Raw genomic sequence first — 16,912 nt, 5'->3', positions numbered from 1 at the left:
TTCCAACTGCAAACAAAATGGAGATGTTGTGCTCAGGTAAGGAGCCAATAGAAATAGGGATGTGGTACTACCCACATGAGGGACATGGGTGGCGCTGTGGGTTAAACCACAGAGCCTAGGACTTGCCGATCAGAAGGTCGGTGGTTCAAATCCCCACGACGGGGTGAGCTCCTGTTGCTCGGTCCCTGCTCCTGACAATCTAGCAGTTCAAAAGCATGTCAAAGTGCAAGTAGATAAATAGGTACCGCTCCGGTGGGAAGGTAAATAGTGTTTCTGTGCACTGCTTTGGTTTGCCAGAAGCGGCTTAGTCATGCTGGCCACATGACCCGGAAGCTGTACGCCGGCTCCCTCGGCCAGTAAAGTGAGATGAGCACCGCAACCCCAGAGTTGGTCACGACTGGACCTAATGGTCAGGGGTCCCTTTACCTTTACCTTTACTACCCACATGACAAAACCAGCCACCGGGGCAGATTGTGCTAATAAGCTTCCATGCCTGACGCATAATGTGTTGTTTTTCATTATCAGATTTTTTGCATTATGGGGAAATCCGGATTAAATCCAGGAAAAGCACATAAACTTCAGCATAAAAATAAATTCAATGGAAAGAGAGGATGAGAGGGAGTGCTGTTGTGAGCTTGGGACCTTATAGGTTCAGGAAGGCTCTTTCTGAAGATGTGATGTGAGGTTTCTATTGTGAACTCTAATATTTGTAAGTACTGTGATCCAAATACTAAAAACACAGTTAAGTCTCTATCATCCTGACTGAGGAAGCCAATCTCAGGTCATGCTGGCTCCGGAACTTATAATGTCATGGGGAAATTGGAAGCATGTAACAGAGCTATTGAGCGTTTCAGGGATTATGACTTCCAAGGAAATTGCAGAAAGGTGACAGCAGCAAAGGGCACTGGCTTTTATTGCTCACACAAGAATAGCAGGTATCATGTATTCTAACAGTGTTTCAAGTTGAACAGTGAAAAATTACTGCCAATTAAAGCAAGCCATAGAACTTTTGTTCCAAATGATCATTTTCCACGGACTGAGGAATTTCTCCTGGTTCTTCTGATCTTGGTGTCTCTTCTGGTTCTGAAAAGGAAGAAAACATTAAGTATAAAGGTTTCTGTTTGTTTGAGGCAGTCCCAGCAATAATCAACACAACAATGGCGTAGCATGGGGGTTGGGGCCACAGGGACAGTTGCCCCGGGTGCAAAATTGTTAGGGGGCGCAAAAATTGAACACCTGGTGCTGCCTCAATACAACTGCGTACTTCTGGGCGCTATTGAAAACAGCTGCTCCATGCAAACCAGGAAGTGACCTCTCCAGACGATGGAACGACTCTTCTTATCTCTGTGGCTGCAATCTCCTGGGTGTCGTGGAAGCCATTAGGCAGGTGAATCTGCATGCGTAATTCATCCATTTCCTTTCCACCCACCCCCTCCGTGCAGCCCCGGGCACTGGCAACCCACGCTATGCCACTGCAACACAGTAATACCTAGTATTCACAGTAACTACTAGATACGGCAAAACAAAAGACCGATGGCTAACACAACATTTCATCTTGATCAAACATATGGGCCGGATTCTACAAATGATCCCTGTTAGCGGAAACCAATACAAGAGCTTCTGCTGGCACAACAGGGCCTTTTGCCCTTTCTCTCCCCCACCCCCAGCAAGCCCTCCCCATTGCTTGAGGGGGCAGGAATCGGGGGAACCCCCAAACAGTAGCATGGAGATTGTTCTTCCTGACGAGCTAAAATGCTTGCGCTGCAAGAACACTCCCCTTAGCACTATGTTGCATTCATCCCTATGGCCCCAATCCAGCTAAACTTTACACCCTCCCTGTAAGTTATTAAGGTTTTTTCATTATTTTTCATTACCTGTAACAACATCAACAATTCATAGTAGCAGGTATGAAGGGGAAGAATATGGAGAATAATTAGAACAAAAACTATTTGTATTCTCCCTTTGTGTAACAAAAAGCAATTCAGAGGTCAAGAGGCTTCCAATAACTACCGTATTTTTCGCTCTATAAGACGCACCAGACCACAAGACACACCTAGTTTTTGGAGGAGGAAAACAAGAAAAAAAATATTCTGCATCTCAGAAGCCAGAACAGCAAGAGGGATCATTGCACAGTGAAAGCAGCAATCCCTCTTGCTGTTCTGGCTTCTGGGATAGCTGCGCAGCCTGCATTCGCTCCATAAGATGCACACACATTTCCACTTACTTTTTAGGAGGGGAAAAGTGAGTTTTATAGAGCAAAAAATACGGTAAGTCACGTTGTTGTTTCAGATAACTGCTTAGCTTTAGGTTGCCTCTGTTAGGGCAACCCAGGCAATTTCTATAACAAAGCAGCAAATAATTATATTTATTCAGTGTTCCTGCAGCTTTATGATCCAGGAGGTTGGGGCAAAGCAATGGATTTGTGCTATGTGTTAGGGCCGATTCAGTCCCAGCAGTAAAGCTGGAGCAACGACTGAATCCTTATTTGATCCAATCGACTAGTGAGGCCTGAGATACAGTTACTGGGGTAAGCAGAGGTAACAAAATGCTTCAAAGGACTAGGTTCTACCGCCACTGTTGGAGGCAGTACGTCTCTGAATACCAATTTCTGGCTATTGCAGGTGGGGAGAGTGCTTTGATGCTTAGGGCTTGTCCAAACTGGAGCAAAATGTGGATTCACATCACTGTGTCTTCCCATTCATGTAGGGGTGTACACACGACATCCTGCCCAACCCAGTGTTGTCCCAGATCATTATCCCTTTAAATGCAGGGCTTTTCCTCCAACCTCTGTTGGAGATGTGGTGGAGAAATAGGAACAACAATACATATGTGGTGGAGGTGTGAGGAAATTAAGAAATTTTGGATAGTAGTACATGAAGAACTAAAGAAGATGTTGAAAATATCAATAACAAAGAAAGTAGAGACATATCTCCTTGGATTGATAGATGAAGAGATACCACCGGGGGGGGGGTTCTATATGCAAGTACAGCTGCTAGAATAGTGATTGCTGCTAGGTGGAAGTCACAAACTATACCGACAAAGGAGGAATTGATTTGTAAACTAAATGAATATTTAATTTGGCAAAATCAACTGCTATAATAAGAAATCAGTCAAATCAAAAATTTAAAAAGGAGTGGAAATGTTTTGATGAATAGATAACAAGAATATATAGATGATTTGAGAAGATTGTAGAATGCAAAGATTATTGTTAATTGTATAATGTGGAGGAAATCGAGTGGGGGCGGAGGGAAGTGGGAGGAAGGAGAAAAGAATAATATGATGGATTGAGGAAATATAAATGTAAATGTATGGGGAGATGGGGGAGAAATGGTGTTGGCTTTGGTACATCTGTATTGTAATGTAATATGTGGAAAACAATATAAAAAAAATGCAGGGCTTTTCCGAATCAGAGAAACCCTGCATTTAAAGTGAGAACGGTCTGGGTGGGACAGCCCTAAGGATGGAGTCCACATTTGTTCCAGTGTGGACCAGTCCAAAGTCCCTTTTTTAAAAAAAATCTGAACGAATGTGCATCAAAACAGCCGGTGATGTCTAATGGATCTGCAAACAAATTGGAGAATGATCAACGAACAGGTCATCAGGAAGCACACATTCATTCTTACAGACTGCGGGCTCCTTACCCATGGAGAAAACAGCACTTCCGGCTGGGGTTGCACCAGTTGTTTCCTGTTGAGTGCACAGCTCCTCAGCAGCACTCGCAAGGGGGACTCCTTCCGCTAGTTCCTTCTGAGTATATAGTTCTCCTGCTTCCAGAAAAGGGATAGAAGACTTCGCTGGGAGATCTAGACTCTTCTGGGCCGCCTCCTCCTCCTCCAATTTAGTCACCTGTAGCTCAGGCTTCTCTTCCTCCACCACTGTTTCCGGCTGAGGTTCTTTCCATGGCTCTGGGGCCTGATGTTGGCCCCTGCCCCTGCCCCTCCGGGCCCCTCTTCCCCTTCCAGTTGGCTTGCTCCTCTTCTGCTCCCTGTAGTACACAAAAGGCATTTTGGTATAAAGGGATCTGATGGATTGCTTTGAAGGGCCCTGCTTGCAAGCATGTTCACGAGAATCAGTGGCGGGCTCCTTTTGAAATTCTGCCTTTCATTTTTAACAGCGGGTTGGCTTCCGTGATGGTGATTCAGTGAGAGCACGGGGGGGGGGGGAGGACAGAATTTAATCTAGGGTGAGGGATTCAGCCACTGAGCATCTCAGGACCAAAATACACATTTAGTTGCAGCTGAATAGGAAGCATTAGCCCAGGAGTATATATGATGATAATTATATTAATCATCTTATATCTTATAGTGTGGTGGTTTGTTTGATTTTTCGGTTATTTGTTTGTTTGTTTGATTGTATGTTTGTTTACTTGTATGTATGTCTGTTTTTCATAAATCTATTTACAGTGGTACTCGGGTTAAGTACTTAATTCGTTCTGGAGGTCTGTTCTTAACCTGAAACTGTTCTTAACCTGAAGCACCACTTTAGCTAATGGGGCCTCCTGCTGCCGCTGTACCGCCACTGCACGGTTTCTGTTCTCATCCTGAAGCAAAGTTCTTAACCCGAGGTAATATTTCTGGATTAGCGGAGTCTGTAACCTGAAGCGTATGTAACCCGAGGTACCACTGTATTTTAAATTAATAAATATATATTTAATAATAATAAAAAGGAAGTATTAGCCCGCAGGAGGGAGTGGTTGGCAGCTGAACCTTGTTGCTAATCCGTTCCCCTACAAACTATTCCCCCACTCCCAAAATGTCCCCTTAACTGCTCCCCTCTCCAGCCCAAGGGACCCATTTTCTGGAAGATAAACAGAAGTCTAGGATAATAGTGCAAATATCTGCAGTCCTGTACAGACAAGACCACTGGACTAACATTACACATAGCTGAGGTATAGCGTGGTTTTTAAGTCCAGCAAGCCTTTAGCCTTAAATTTCAAATACATGCTTGAAAGCATACAGGCAATGCCTAGCGCAGGGTTTCCAAAAGCTGGGTCTCCAACTGTTATTGGACTACAATTCCCATCATCCCTGACCACTGGTCCTGTTGTATTCCAGAAAGAGCTGGAGACCCAAGTCTGAGAAACCCTGACATGGTGACATCTTAGAAACTAAATGGGCAGTTGAATAAAATTTATAGGGATAACAGCGCCATCCCCTTCTAGAGTCCATATCGACAAGGGGGTTTACGACCTCGATGTTGGATCAGGGCACCCCCATAGTGCAGCCGCTATTAAAGGATCGTTTGTTCAACGATTAAAGTCCTACGTGATCTGAATTCAGACCGGAGAAATCCGGGTCAGTTTTTATCTATGCAGCACTATTTTTAGTACGAAAGGACCAAAATAGTGGGACCCATGCTAAATAAACGTCCCAATTAAAACTACTGACTACCACTAAAGTAGTAAACATGCCCACCTCATTTATCAAAATCAGGTTTATTAAGGTGGCAGAGTCAAGTAATGCAAAAGACCTAAAATCTTTCTACAGGGAAGCAAATTCCCTTCTTAATAATGCACAAACCTATAACATATATTATTAATCCAATTATATATATTATTCCAATCCTCATTGCCGTAGCATTTTTAACACTACCTGAACACAAAATTCTAGGCTACAATGTCACCACTGTCACCCTCCTAATTTACCTCAGGACCCATTGGTGAGTGTTTTTTTCTTCTGCCTCGGCTTTCCTTTTTCTGAGAAGCTCTCGGTCTCTCAAATGGCGTGTGACAGCAACCTCTGCAAGAGCAAAGAAGCAAGTAGAGGAAGAGACGACTCCCGGAGGAAATAGAATTTGATGAGATGGTTGCAAGATTAGAGGATGGTGCCACCACCAAGAGAACCCTTTCAGCCTGAGTGTCGGGTTAGGAAGATGAACAGAAAAGTCCTGTTCACACAACGGATGTTTGCAGTCATTGTGCATTGGGGGTGGGTGGGACTTCAGCAGCAGGCCCCACCCCCAACACGCGGATGGCGCTGTGGCCTAAACCACTGAGCCTCTTGGGCTTGCCGATCAGAAGGTTGGCGGTTCGAATCTGCATGATGGGGTGAGCTCCCATTGGTCTATCCCAGTTTCTGCCAACCTAGCAGTTCAAAAGCATACCTGTGCAAGTAGATAAATAGGTACTGCTGTGCCAGGAAGGTAAACGGCATTTCCGTGCACTTTTGCTTCTGTCACTGTGTTCCATTGTGCCAGAAGTGGCTTAGCTATGCTGGCCACATGACCCGGAAAGCTGTCTGTGGACAAACGCCGCCTCCCTCGGCCTGAAAGCGAGATGAGTGCTGCCCCCCCTAGTCACTTTTGACTGGACTTAACCATCCAGGGGTACTTTACCTTACACCCACTTGGCCACATAGATATTAGGAGTGCACAAAAGCTTTATTTGAGCATTCAGATCCAATCCCCGATCCATGAACTGGAAGAAAACGTAGGAAACCTCCGGAGACTCCTTGCACCATCTGCATACCCTCTAACATTTCTTTGATGAAAATAGGGTTGCCCCATCCATCCATCCATCCATCCATCCGCTGCCTATCTGACTGGTTTGCCCCAGCCACTCTGGGTGGCTTCCAACATATATAAAAACATAATAAAACATTAAACAATAATTTTTTAAAAAATTCCCTATACAGGGCTGCCTTCAGATGACTTCTAAAGGTTGTATAGTTACTTATCTCCTTGACATCTGATGGGAGCGCTTTCCACAGGGTGGGTGCCACTACCAAGAAGGCCCTCTGCCTCCCTGTGGCTACACTTTTCACAATGAGGGAGCTGCCAGAAGGCCCTCGGTGCTGGATCTCAGTGTCCTGGCTGAATGGGCAGGGGTGGAGATGATCCTTCAGGTATATGTTTAGGGCTTTAAAGTCAGCACCAACACTTTGGATTGTGCTCGGAAACGTACTGGGAGCCAATGGAGCCCTTGTCCTATTCTGAGCACCCAGCTTCAGAAATACGTACTCAAAACCTGGCAAAGGCTAAACAGGCCATTTGGTTCAAGCTATGGCAGTCAGGATAGATCATTGCACTTCACCTTCTTGTCCCCTGGGTCTAACTTCCTACTGTATGGTAAAACCTGGTGGACACAACTGAAACAAATTCACACACGCACCTCATCCAATTAGGTCACCGTGATACATACCATGTCAGCATGTTCATGCAGGATCAAAGTCTGGATAATGTATGCTGCGCCATTAACTATCCTTGCATTCAGCAGCAAAACTTTAAAACCCCAGACTGTCATACAAGTTACCAGGATGTTGTTATTAGGCAGATAGCCCATAAGGCAGAGTGACCATGGAGCTATGCCTCTTCTGATGTCCCTGCGCCCACAGTTTTTCAAACACCTGTTTCCTGGGGTTCTGTGCTGCTGAGATGAATTTGCCCTCCATTCAGATATGCAACTTTGAGTGAAGACAAATGTGTCATTAAGAGTGGAACTGACCAGAACAAACAAGTTTTCTGGGTATGTGTTCAGTAACCTTACAGCACACTTCAGTTGTGTACACGCACTATACCTTTAGAACAATCCCGGTCACTCTAGTTTTCCCCTCATGGAGTTACAATTCCCAGTAGCCAACAACAAACTACAATGCCCAGAATTCTTTGAGGGGGGAAATGTCTTTTGAATCTGCTTTAACCGTATCGTCATGAATGCAGCCTTAAAAAAACCATGGTATTTATATTCTCAGGTTTTTAAAGACTGTGAAGAAAGGGCTGAAATCTGAACGATCCTGCTGCACTTGTGCATGTAATCCTATGCATGCCTACTCAAAAGTAAGCCCCCACTGAGTTCCATGGGACTTACTCCCAGGAAAGTGAATATAGGAATGCAGCCTAAGAAAATTTGGGAAAGACATATCCCCAACATTTCCCCCCAAAGGTAAAAAATAGGAACAGTTTTATCAGAGACACGTGCCAGAAAAATAGGTGCAGCCCCTGTTAAATAGGGTCTACTGGAGAGAAGGTAATTTTAACAGAATTGGATTAGAAGATTCCCCTTTCCCAGAATAATATTTGTTACCTGGAACTGCATAGTCCTCCGCTGCGACCACTGGCTGCTGTGGATTTTCAGAATAGGAATGGTCTTTTTCTAAGCTCTCCATCTGCAGTTTCTTAATTTATAAATATATATGAAAAAGAGCTTAATTCCAACATAGAATCATCTGACACATGTACCGCTTTAGTGCTAAATGAAGAGTTTCAGAAAAAAAGAAACAAACTACACACCCAGAGTATCTTATCTGCTCCAGCCACTGGTATGTTAATACTTCTTTTCCTTATCATGCTGCAAAGGTGTTTAAATTCATGCTCATAGCTCATGGCATAGCTCTGCCAAAAACATTAACATGCCCCTCCTGACAAATATTGCGTTTTCAAAAAGACATACTGTTTGCAATGTATTTTTATTGATTTTTATTGATTTAGGGGGGGCAGCTGCCCCTCCCTGCTTCCCCTTTGCTACACCCACGGATGAGATGTTGTCTGGGAGTGAATCAACCTACCCATCTCCCCCGCCAAAAAACAAAAACAAAAGAGGACACCAATTTTTATTTAAAAAATTATGTTTGATGGAAATTGATACATACAGTATATATTTAGTAATGATTGTAACAGAAAGGAGGAAATACTTTCTAGGACAGGGTAAACAGAAAACTTGCTATGTAAGTACTGCAGGACTGTGCCTCAGGTATTTAATTGACAATGCATACGGTACATTAAAAGCATAAATTCACAAGCATACACTACATATAAAAGGAAGAATCCCACCATAGGAAAAGTATAATAAAGTAGACCTTTGTGTTACAAAAAGATCTGAAATATGAATGGGCCACATCAGACTAAAAGTATGTGCAAGGGCACCATACTGACATTCCCTAATTCACAAATTTCCGGTCATTTTTTAAAAAATGAAAATGTTTGCAGCTGCCTTTCAAAGGTCCTTCTACATCAGTATTTGGACTCTCCCCCCCCCCCGCCCCTTGGGCACCTCCCTTGTGCTCAAGACAGATTATTCTGCTGTTCTGCAAAGGTGGGGCAGACTTTACAAGTCACAGCGGTAAATGGGGCAGCTGCAAAGGGAGCTCTGTATATCTCCTGCTTTCTCTGATTAGGCAGAAGCAAGGCATGGCATTTACAGTGGAAGCTTGCAAAAGTTAAAAAGGAATCCCAAACAGCCCATTATTGCACCAGGCACAAACTCTCCCTTTCTGTAGGCTCCCCCAAACAACCTAACTACAGAGCATTTATTATGATTTGCTTGCACAATGCTTACACAGTTGTTAGATTATATCCAGTTTTTAAGTGAACATTCATTCCCATTTCATGGAATCACAGAATCATAGAGTTGGAAGAGACCACAAGGGCCATCGAGTCCAACCCCCTGCCAAGCAGGAAACACCATCAGAGCACTCCTGACATATGGTTGTCAAGCCTCTGCTTAAAGACCTCCAAAGAAGGAGACTCCACCACACTCCTTGGCAGCAAATTCCACTGTCGAACAGCTCTTACTGTCAGGAAGTTCTTCCTAATGTTTAGGTGGAATCTTCTTTCTTGTAGTTTGGCCAGGAACAAAAGCGGGGGGCAATGAATATACATTTGACCTTCGTACAGTAGGCTAGTTTCTGCACACGCTTGGAACATCTCTCTCTAGCCTTCATCCAGGCGAGCAAGACTGGGGAGGGGCATGACCTGGTAGGCAATTGAGGAGAGTGGGTGAAGAGAGGCCAGAAAGAGAAGCTGGACACCAGGACAAAAGTGTCTTTTCCACATTCAGGTATAGAATGTCTCAAGAGACAATGGAGTGTGTCTGCAGGGGTGAAGTCAAACCACTCAGCACCAAAGGGAGCTCCCTGGGGTGCAAGACTGAGCAGTGTATATGGAGATCCTGGGCTGCCCAGGCAACAAGACCCTCCTCTTGCCCTCACTGATGTGGTTCTAAGAAAAGCAGAGCAATACGTTTGGCACTAGCTTGGCTGCAGGAGTTGCCAGAAGTAGTACAAGGTGCCATCCAACCATCTTAGGGACTCCACTTGGGATTTGTGTAGGGGTTACTCCATAACCATTTTTCTCCTGAAAATATCCCAGAAGACAGTGGAGGTTTAGGATCAGAGTTTTCCTTCTCCCAGGCTGACAAGCCCCATCTGCCCACCACTTCCCTCTAAATCTATGGCATATACAGAAACTGCCTTCTTGACTATTGGACTCACTATTGGTCTCATCCACTCAATCTGCCAGAACCTGTCTTCATATGCAGGGGAAATTCCTAACTGGCCGAGGGTTTGAGACCCACTGGCTACCCTCACCTGGTTTAGCTGGCCAGTCGAAGCCATACACGGGGTGTGGCTGCTATGACAGCTTCTAGGAGCCACAGGTGAGAGCTGAGTGCAGGGTGGGGACCAAAGGTGGACAAACTACCCCAGAAGGAGCATGGCGTGTCCCCCAACAGAGGTACTACCCCTTTCCTAACACCCCATACACCCCACAGAGCACTGTAATCTACTTTAATTGTACAAACCTACATTTCCCAGTATGTACGTACTTAAACCCCTCTCACAAAAGAGTGATAGCCTAGGGCTCTCCTGCACAGGAGAGTCGAAAGTCCAGTTGTTCATCCTAGGAACCCGCAAAACGATAATAACACAATAAAATTCAAAACAGTAACAATTAATTGCACGTCTATTCAAAATCCTATTAAAACTATCCAGTTTGATTTATTCAGCAAAACTGATGAACTTAATCCAGTGATATCAGCTTTTCAAAGTCTTAATTATTTACACCTCCAGCAGCCCACTGCCAACCACTTGCCTTTTAGCACCTCCCCGTGCCCCAGGTAATCCTGATTCCCCCTTGGGGACACATTGTTTATGCCTTTCCCCCCAAAACTTATGAGGAGGATATACAGTTCATTTGAAGCACCATTAAAACAGTGTCAGCCGCTATTCATATTCACATGAAGGCCTGCCTGACACATTTGAAGCACTCAGAGCAAGAGTGTCCAAATTCTCTTTAGTCTGCTGAAGGCTGATAATACATTATGACCGTGACTCAGCAAAATAGTCAGAGATGACAGGTCAACCTAGATAACTTTTCCCCCTTCCAGCCTGTGGCGTTTGCCTCCTAGGATGGGTCATAATGAAAGGGTTAAAATGGGTGTGATGTGATTGGCCAGTGAGGATGCAAGGGGGGAGTAAAAGTTAGAGTGGGAGGTTTTGAAAGTCAGTTGAGGCTTGGGTGTTGGAGAAGGAAGAGGAAGGATTGGGTGTGGGTTGGTAGTTGTATTGTGAGAGAGTGAGAGGAATTGTCAGGTGGTGGAGTCAGATAGATAGTTGGGAATAATTCACTTTGAAGTTGTTAGGAACGAAGATTTAAGAAACTGACAAGAGAAAAATAAACTGAAACCATACGCTTGTTCCTGCATTTAAAAACAAAGTTGATTATTTGTTAATGTTACAACTGTCTGGACTCCGTGTCCCCCTGTGAGAAGCGGGGTGGTGGCAGCGAAGAAAGCAATCGCATTGGTGGCACAGGGTCAATAGACCGTCAAATGTCCGGGGGCCCTGTGTGATCGCCACACAGTCTATAGAACAAAAAAGGGCACTTTGTCTGCTACAAAGTGACAGAAATTATCACTGAACCCTATTCACAAGCCCACCCCAGTCACTTGCAGTTCCCAAACCAGGTGGGAGTTGAGCTTTGTGGGTGGACCCTAAAAGCTGCTTGCAGGGCAGTATTGGCAGTGAAGAACTGGTAGGGAGGGGAAGGGCCCGGCCATAGCTGGGAGGGGCAGTGGCGTAGCGTGGGGGGTGCAGGGGGGGCCGGCCGCACCGGGCGCAACATCTGGGGGGGCGCGCTCGCACTCGCAGCTCTCTGCCCCTACTAAAATCCACGGGTTAGGGGGCGCAAATTACTTGCCTTGCCCCGGGTGCTGACAACCCACGCTACGCCACTGGGGAGGGTGGTAGCTGTTTTTTTTGCCCCAGGTGAAGCCTCCAGAGGGGTGTCACTGAGGCTCCCAGCCTTTGTGTGTGTGTTGTTGTTGTTTAGTCATTTAGTCGTGTCCGACTCTTTGTGGCCCCATGGACCAGAGCACGTCAGGCACTCCTGTCTTCCACTGCCTCCCGCAGTTTGGTCAAAGCTCAGAGAATAACTCAGAGAAGCTATGAGCTATGCCGTGCAGGGCCACCCAAGACAGACAGGTCATAGTGGAGAGTTTTGACCAAACGTGATCCACCTGGAGCAGGGACCGGCAAGCCACTCCAGTATCCCTGCCAAGAAAACTCCATGGACAAAGACAACAGGCCTTTGTGTGTACTGTGTGCCAAACTGGGTCTTTGACCTGGGTGAAATAAAGCCGTTTCGCCCCTATCAAATGATAAGATTTTTAGTTCTTAAACTCTGCACGTTCTCAAGGATCTCTCATTGCTGTAAAATAGAACCCAGTTTGCTTAACTCTGTTAGGTTGTGCCTTTGGTGAACATAGAAAATGCAACTCTTACTTTTAACAGAGGAAACCTTTTTCTACGTAGATCAGGTGGGCAGCGACCCAAGATAGGATATTTTTCTGTTGTCCAGCTCCAATTATGAAATTCTCCCCCAAAAGAAGCACCAAATTCCCCCTTCACCCTAGCTATTGGTGAATACTTGCTGGGATATTTTTTTTTTTTAAAAAAAGCTTTTTAATACTGCTGCCCTTATTGTTTAATGATGTAGTAGACAAATTGTGTATTTTTTTATATTTTGAGAGCTGAACTATTGGATGGCACAGCTCCCTTTCTCTGCCACCTTCCAGTACGTGCTATTTCTCCCTTGCAACATCAGTGACAGTAGACCTACCTAGAGAAATCCTTGTAACAGCCTTGGCTATTTCCCCTTCATTAAACAGAATACTGTGCCATATCATTCTGTAGCACGAGCATCCCCTGCTGGTGAAACAGGTGTACTGTGAGCAAGGTTTCTCAAACCGAGGGCTAAGGTAGGCAGGACCATCTGTGGGCCTTAGTGCCATAGCCTGTCCACCGCCTCCTTCCTTGCTTGGCCTGCCCCCTTGCCATGCCTTATTGGCTGGGCTAATGCCAGCACCAGCAACTCCTTGCATGCTGAGTAAAGGTGGAAGGGAGACAGAGAAGACCCAGGGAAGGCAGGCAGGTCTCTGAGGGCAAAGGGATAGAGATGTTGAAGGATATTAGTACAGTAAAAGAAAAGTTTAATATTTGTTAATATTATGTAGTTAAACTGGGAATACAAAGGAAGGGGTTAAGAGAATAAAGCAGCTACTGGAGGAAGAAGTGAATGTAAAAGGACCAGTGAGGAGGGGTGAAAGAAGCCGGCAGGGTGTGCAGATAAAGGACAAGAGCAATAACCCTCTCACTAATAAAAAAATTCCTTCCTGTAGCACCTTAAAGACCAACTAAGTTAGTTCTTGGTATAAGCTTTCGTGTGCATGCACACTTCTTCAGATACACGATACACTTCAGATACACTTCTTCAGATACACATGCACACGAAAGCTTATACCAAGAACTAACTTAGTTGGTCTTTAAGGTGCTACAGGAAGGATTTTTTTTATTTCGACTATGGCAGACCAACACGGCTACCCATCTGTAACCTCTCACTAATGTAAGGGAAGGTCTTGTGAACTGCAGAGTGTGTCATGGGCTAGTTTATATTCTTTGCAGAATTAGTGCTGGCAACAGCCCTCCTAAGGATTCCCCCTTCCTCCAAAAACGGCAGTCAACACTTAGGAGACCTGGTTGCTGGCCTCTAATTTATTTTTCTGTTTTATCTCTAACTTTCTCCTTCACAGCACCGTAGTCAAGGCTCCTCTGGTAGGGTGAGAAGCAAAATAAGAATGCGGGTAAGAGCAATGTTTGAGAGCAGGACAGTGAATATCGCTACCAGTGGTCTTGAATTCAGGGCAAGGGAGGACAGACACCTGCACCACCTTTGGTAGGTGTGCAAAACCAGAATTTCAGCCGGTGCTGCGTTTGGTTTGGGTTTCAACTCGTGCATGACAAGCTGCACTTGCCAAAACACACAAACCCTTCTTCGATTTGACTTTTAAATCACAGGAGCCCTGATCTATTTAAAATAAACACACCACTCTGATATTGAGCTGACCCTGCTTCTGTTCACAGCTAGAAGTACCCCTGCTTTAAACTCTGTGAACACAAATGAAAAAAATAAAGGATTAGGCTGCCTACCAAATATCTGGGGAGCAACAACAGGAAGACTATTGTCTTAATGTCCTGCTTGTGGATGCAGCTAGTTGACTGTGTGAGAAACATGTTGGGCTACACACACCTTTAATCCAGCAGTGCTCATCTCATGTTCTTAGGAGGACAGCAGTTAACACTGTACCCAAAACCCCACTGGGACCAAAGGCCTGTGTCATGTGGCCAGAGGGCCCATCCTTCAATAAGCATGCATGCATAGAACACCAAAGCAGGAAAGGGGACCCTGTGGCCCTCCAGTAATTAAGAACATATGAAGAATCTGCTGGATCAGGCCACTGGCTCATCTGGTCAAGCATCCTGTTGTCAGAGTTGTCCCCAAGATCTCACTCCTGGTCTGTCACCACCAGCTTAGAACCCATGAGCATACATATGAAATGAAGATGTCTTGTGCTAACATGCATCACTTTACATTCGTTCATAATGGATTTAATTTGCCATTTTGCCGCCCATTCACTTAGTTTGGAGAGGTCCTCTTGGACTCCAGTTCCCACCAGTTCCAGTAAAGATAGCCAATGATCACAGTTGATGGGAGATGGAGTCCAACAACTTCTGGAGGGCCACGGGTTCCACATTTCTTTCTTTCTATTAAATATATATATATATTTATTGAGAATATTTCTCCATTCGTGAATGGCTCAGCTGCTCCAGAAAACCCAGCCCCAGAAGCAGCAGCACACAGAAATGGAGGTGCCAAGGGCAGCATGCCCACCCCTAGTTGTTGCCACAAGGAAGACAGAATCATTGTGATGATAAATGAGCTAGTTCCCAAGGGAGGAAGAAGGCCATGGTGGAGCTGGGCAACGGACCATTATTGATCTGGGAGAAACAGTTTCTTGCTGTTTTGAAACACTAAAGTGGGGTTCTGTATGTGTGTAGAATTAATGTTACACTTTTTGAAACATCCTGCAACAATCTTTAATGGCCTTACAGGTGATCAGGCTGGCCTTTGCAAGAAGTAAAGGGTAAGCTATTGTCTCTTCCCCATTCCGTGAACAAAAGCTGACTAGTCAGACTGCTGAATTTTACTTCAACACAGAAAATGGAGACAGTGCACACAGTGGCAGATAGCTTAGGGCAGGCATGGTACACACACCATAGTTCTCCAAATGCTCCCTACTGCTCTTTGCCCATGGCATCTGCAGCCTGAGGCAGATTCCCCATGGTAGGACCAGCCCTTCAGGTGATCTGTAACATTTTGTTAACTCCTAACGTGAAAGGCTATAGCATCAAATAACTACCTGGCTGGAAGCTGTGGGTGATAATTTCTCCATGAAGCAAGAGCCATCACTACTGCATCAGTTGCGATTGCTTTATTCATATTTCTTTCTTTTGATTGCAAACTCCTCTGCTTTCAGCCTTTTGTTACCTTTTCATGCCTACCATTGTGCCTTTTACACCTTTTACAATGGAGCTCCTTCAATCTACAATAGCTTCCTATTCTTTATCTTTCAGGTACCTCCTCCTAATAATTTAAATACTTTCAGATAGGCTTCCTAGCCTACAGGTATTAGGTTTTACACTTTAACTCTCCTGTGCAGCTCAATCCTATGCAGATTTACACACAGGATATTTGTCATCAGATCTCAACATTGCTTTCTCCCCCTAAAGGGCAGATCAGAGCCATGGCAAATGGACAGAAGCTTAACGTTTTTTTCACCAGTGCACCTCCGCCTCGCCCCCCCCCCCCCAATTTCTAAGCTATTTATCCATGTATTTTCCCCAGCAAGAGTAGTATCTTAGGGAGGTATTTTAGACTGGGCAATAAGGGAAAAGGTTGAACTGCCTCTCTTTGACATGGTCCTGATCCAGTTTGTTTTTCCGCACTCATCCTTCAGCAACTTTAAGAAAATTTCAGGAGATATTATCACAGTTTTTGAATTTGAATAAGGTTGGGCCCGGAAGCTGTACGCCGGCTCCCTCGGCCAATAAAGCAAGATGAGCGCCGCAACCCCAGAGTCAGTCATGACTGCACCTAATGGTCAGGGGTCCCTTTACCCTTTATTGGCCAAAACAGATGTGACATTAGTAATGCTACACTTTTGTTAAGAGCTATGGGGGGGGGGTCTGATCCAAGTCAGTACAATTGGGGGGAGGGAGCTTTAATCCTGGATTAGGGGCCCAGTAGCTATTTTCACTGGAAGTTACCATTAGTAGAAACAAAAGCTTCTGAACTGGGACTATGGCAACAGCAAAACGTTAAAGTATCCTTCACCAGCACTATAGCCCCAATTAGGGGTTTTGCAGCTGCCATATCGTGTCCCAAAGTTCACTGAAATCAGTGGGCAAAGCAGATGATACCAGGCTACTCAGGATAGTAAAAACCCAAACAGGCTCCAGAAGGATCCCTAAAAGGTGGGTAAATGGGCAACAAAATGACAAATGATGTTCAATGTAAGTGAAATGTTATATGCATGGTTGCGGGGGGGGGGGGGGGGGAGAAACATAATCGTGCAGGTATTTATAAAAATTATCGATATGCTGCTTTTAGCCGGCAATGGGAGGGGAAGGAAGCCATGCTTCTGCTTTCTCCCCGGGACCGCAAACATCGAAGCAGCAGCAACGTAAGTTTTTGCAGGCCTGGATCAAGTAATACTTTACAATAGGACCGACGATCGGCTGTTCTGGGAATGGGGGGGCGGGGGGGGGAGAGCTGCCCGTGTCGACCTAAAAGGGTGGGAAGC

The 16,912-nt window shown here is 45.1% G+C and overlaps 1 protein-coding gene and 2 long non-coding RNA genes across 3 annotated transcripts; 1 reads left to right on the top strand and 2 right to left on the bottom strand.

The window, feature by feature from the left end:
- Nucleotides 1–875: 875 nt before the first annotated feature.
- HEMGN (hemogen) lies at nt 876–8,229 on the bottom strand. Its single transcript, XM_080987033.1, has 4 exons — nt 8,021–8,229; nt 5,645–5,738; nt 3,642–3,985; nt 876–1,083 (listed from the first exon to the last, which is right to left on the bottom strand). The coding sequence occupies exons 1-4, from the start codon at nt 8,100–8,102 to the stop codon at nt 989–991; spliced, it is 615 nt and encodes a 204-aa protein (XP_080843159.1). The 5' UTR covers nt 8,103–8,229; the 3' UTR covers nt 876–988.
- A 1,305-nt stretch (nt 8,230–9,534) lies between these two features.
- On the top strand, nt 9,535–12,658 carry LOC308466339. Its single transcript, XR_013980772.1, has 3 exons — nt 9,535–11,106; nt 11,582–11,784; nt 11,961–12,658. It is a non-coding gene; the product is annotated as an uncharacterized lncRNA (long non-coding RNA).
- An 8-nt stretch (nt 12,659–12,666) lies between these two features.
- Nucleotides 12,667–16,859, bottom strand: LOC308466314. Its single transcript, XR_013980721.1, has 2 exons — nt 13,604–16,859; nt 12,667–13,359 (listed from the first exon to the last, which is right to left on the bottom strand). It is a non-coding gene; the product is annotated as an uncharacterized lncRNA (long non-coding RNA).
- Nucleotides 16,860–16,912: the final 53 nt, after the last annotated feature.

The sequence above is a fragment of the Podarcis pityusensis genome (genome assembly GCF_964106645.2).
Source record: "Podarcis pityusensis genome assembly, chromosome: 17".
Classification (NCBI taxonomy): Eukaryota; Metazoa; Chordata; class Lepidosauria; order Squamata; family Lacertidae; genus Podarcis; species Podarcis pityusensis.
The sequence above is the reverse complement of the archived record's forward strand: the minus strand, read 5'-3'. Positions and strand labels throughout refer to the sequence as shown.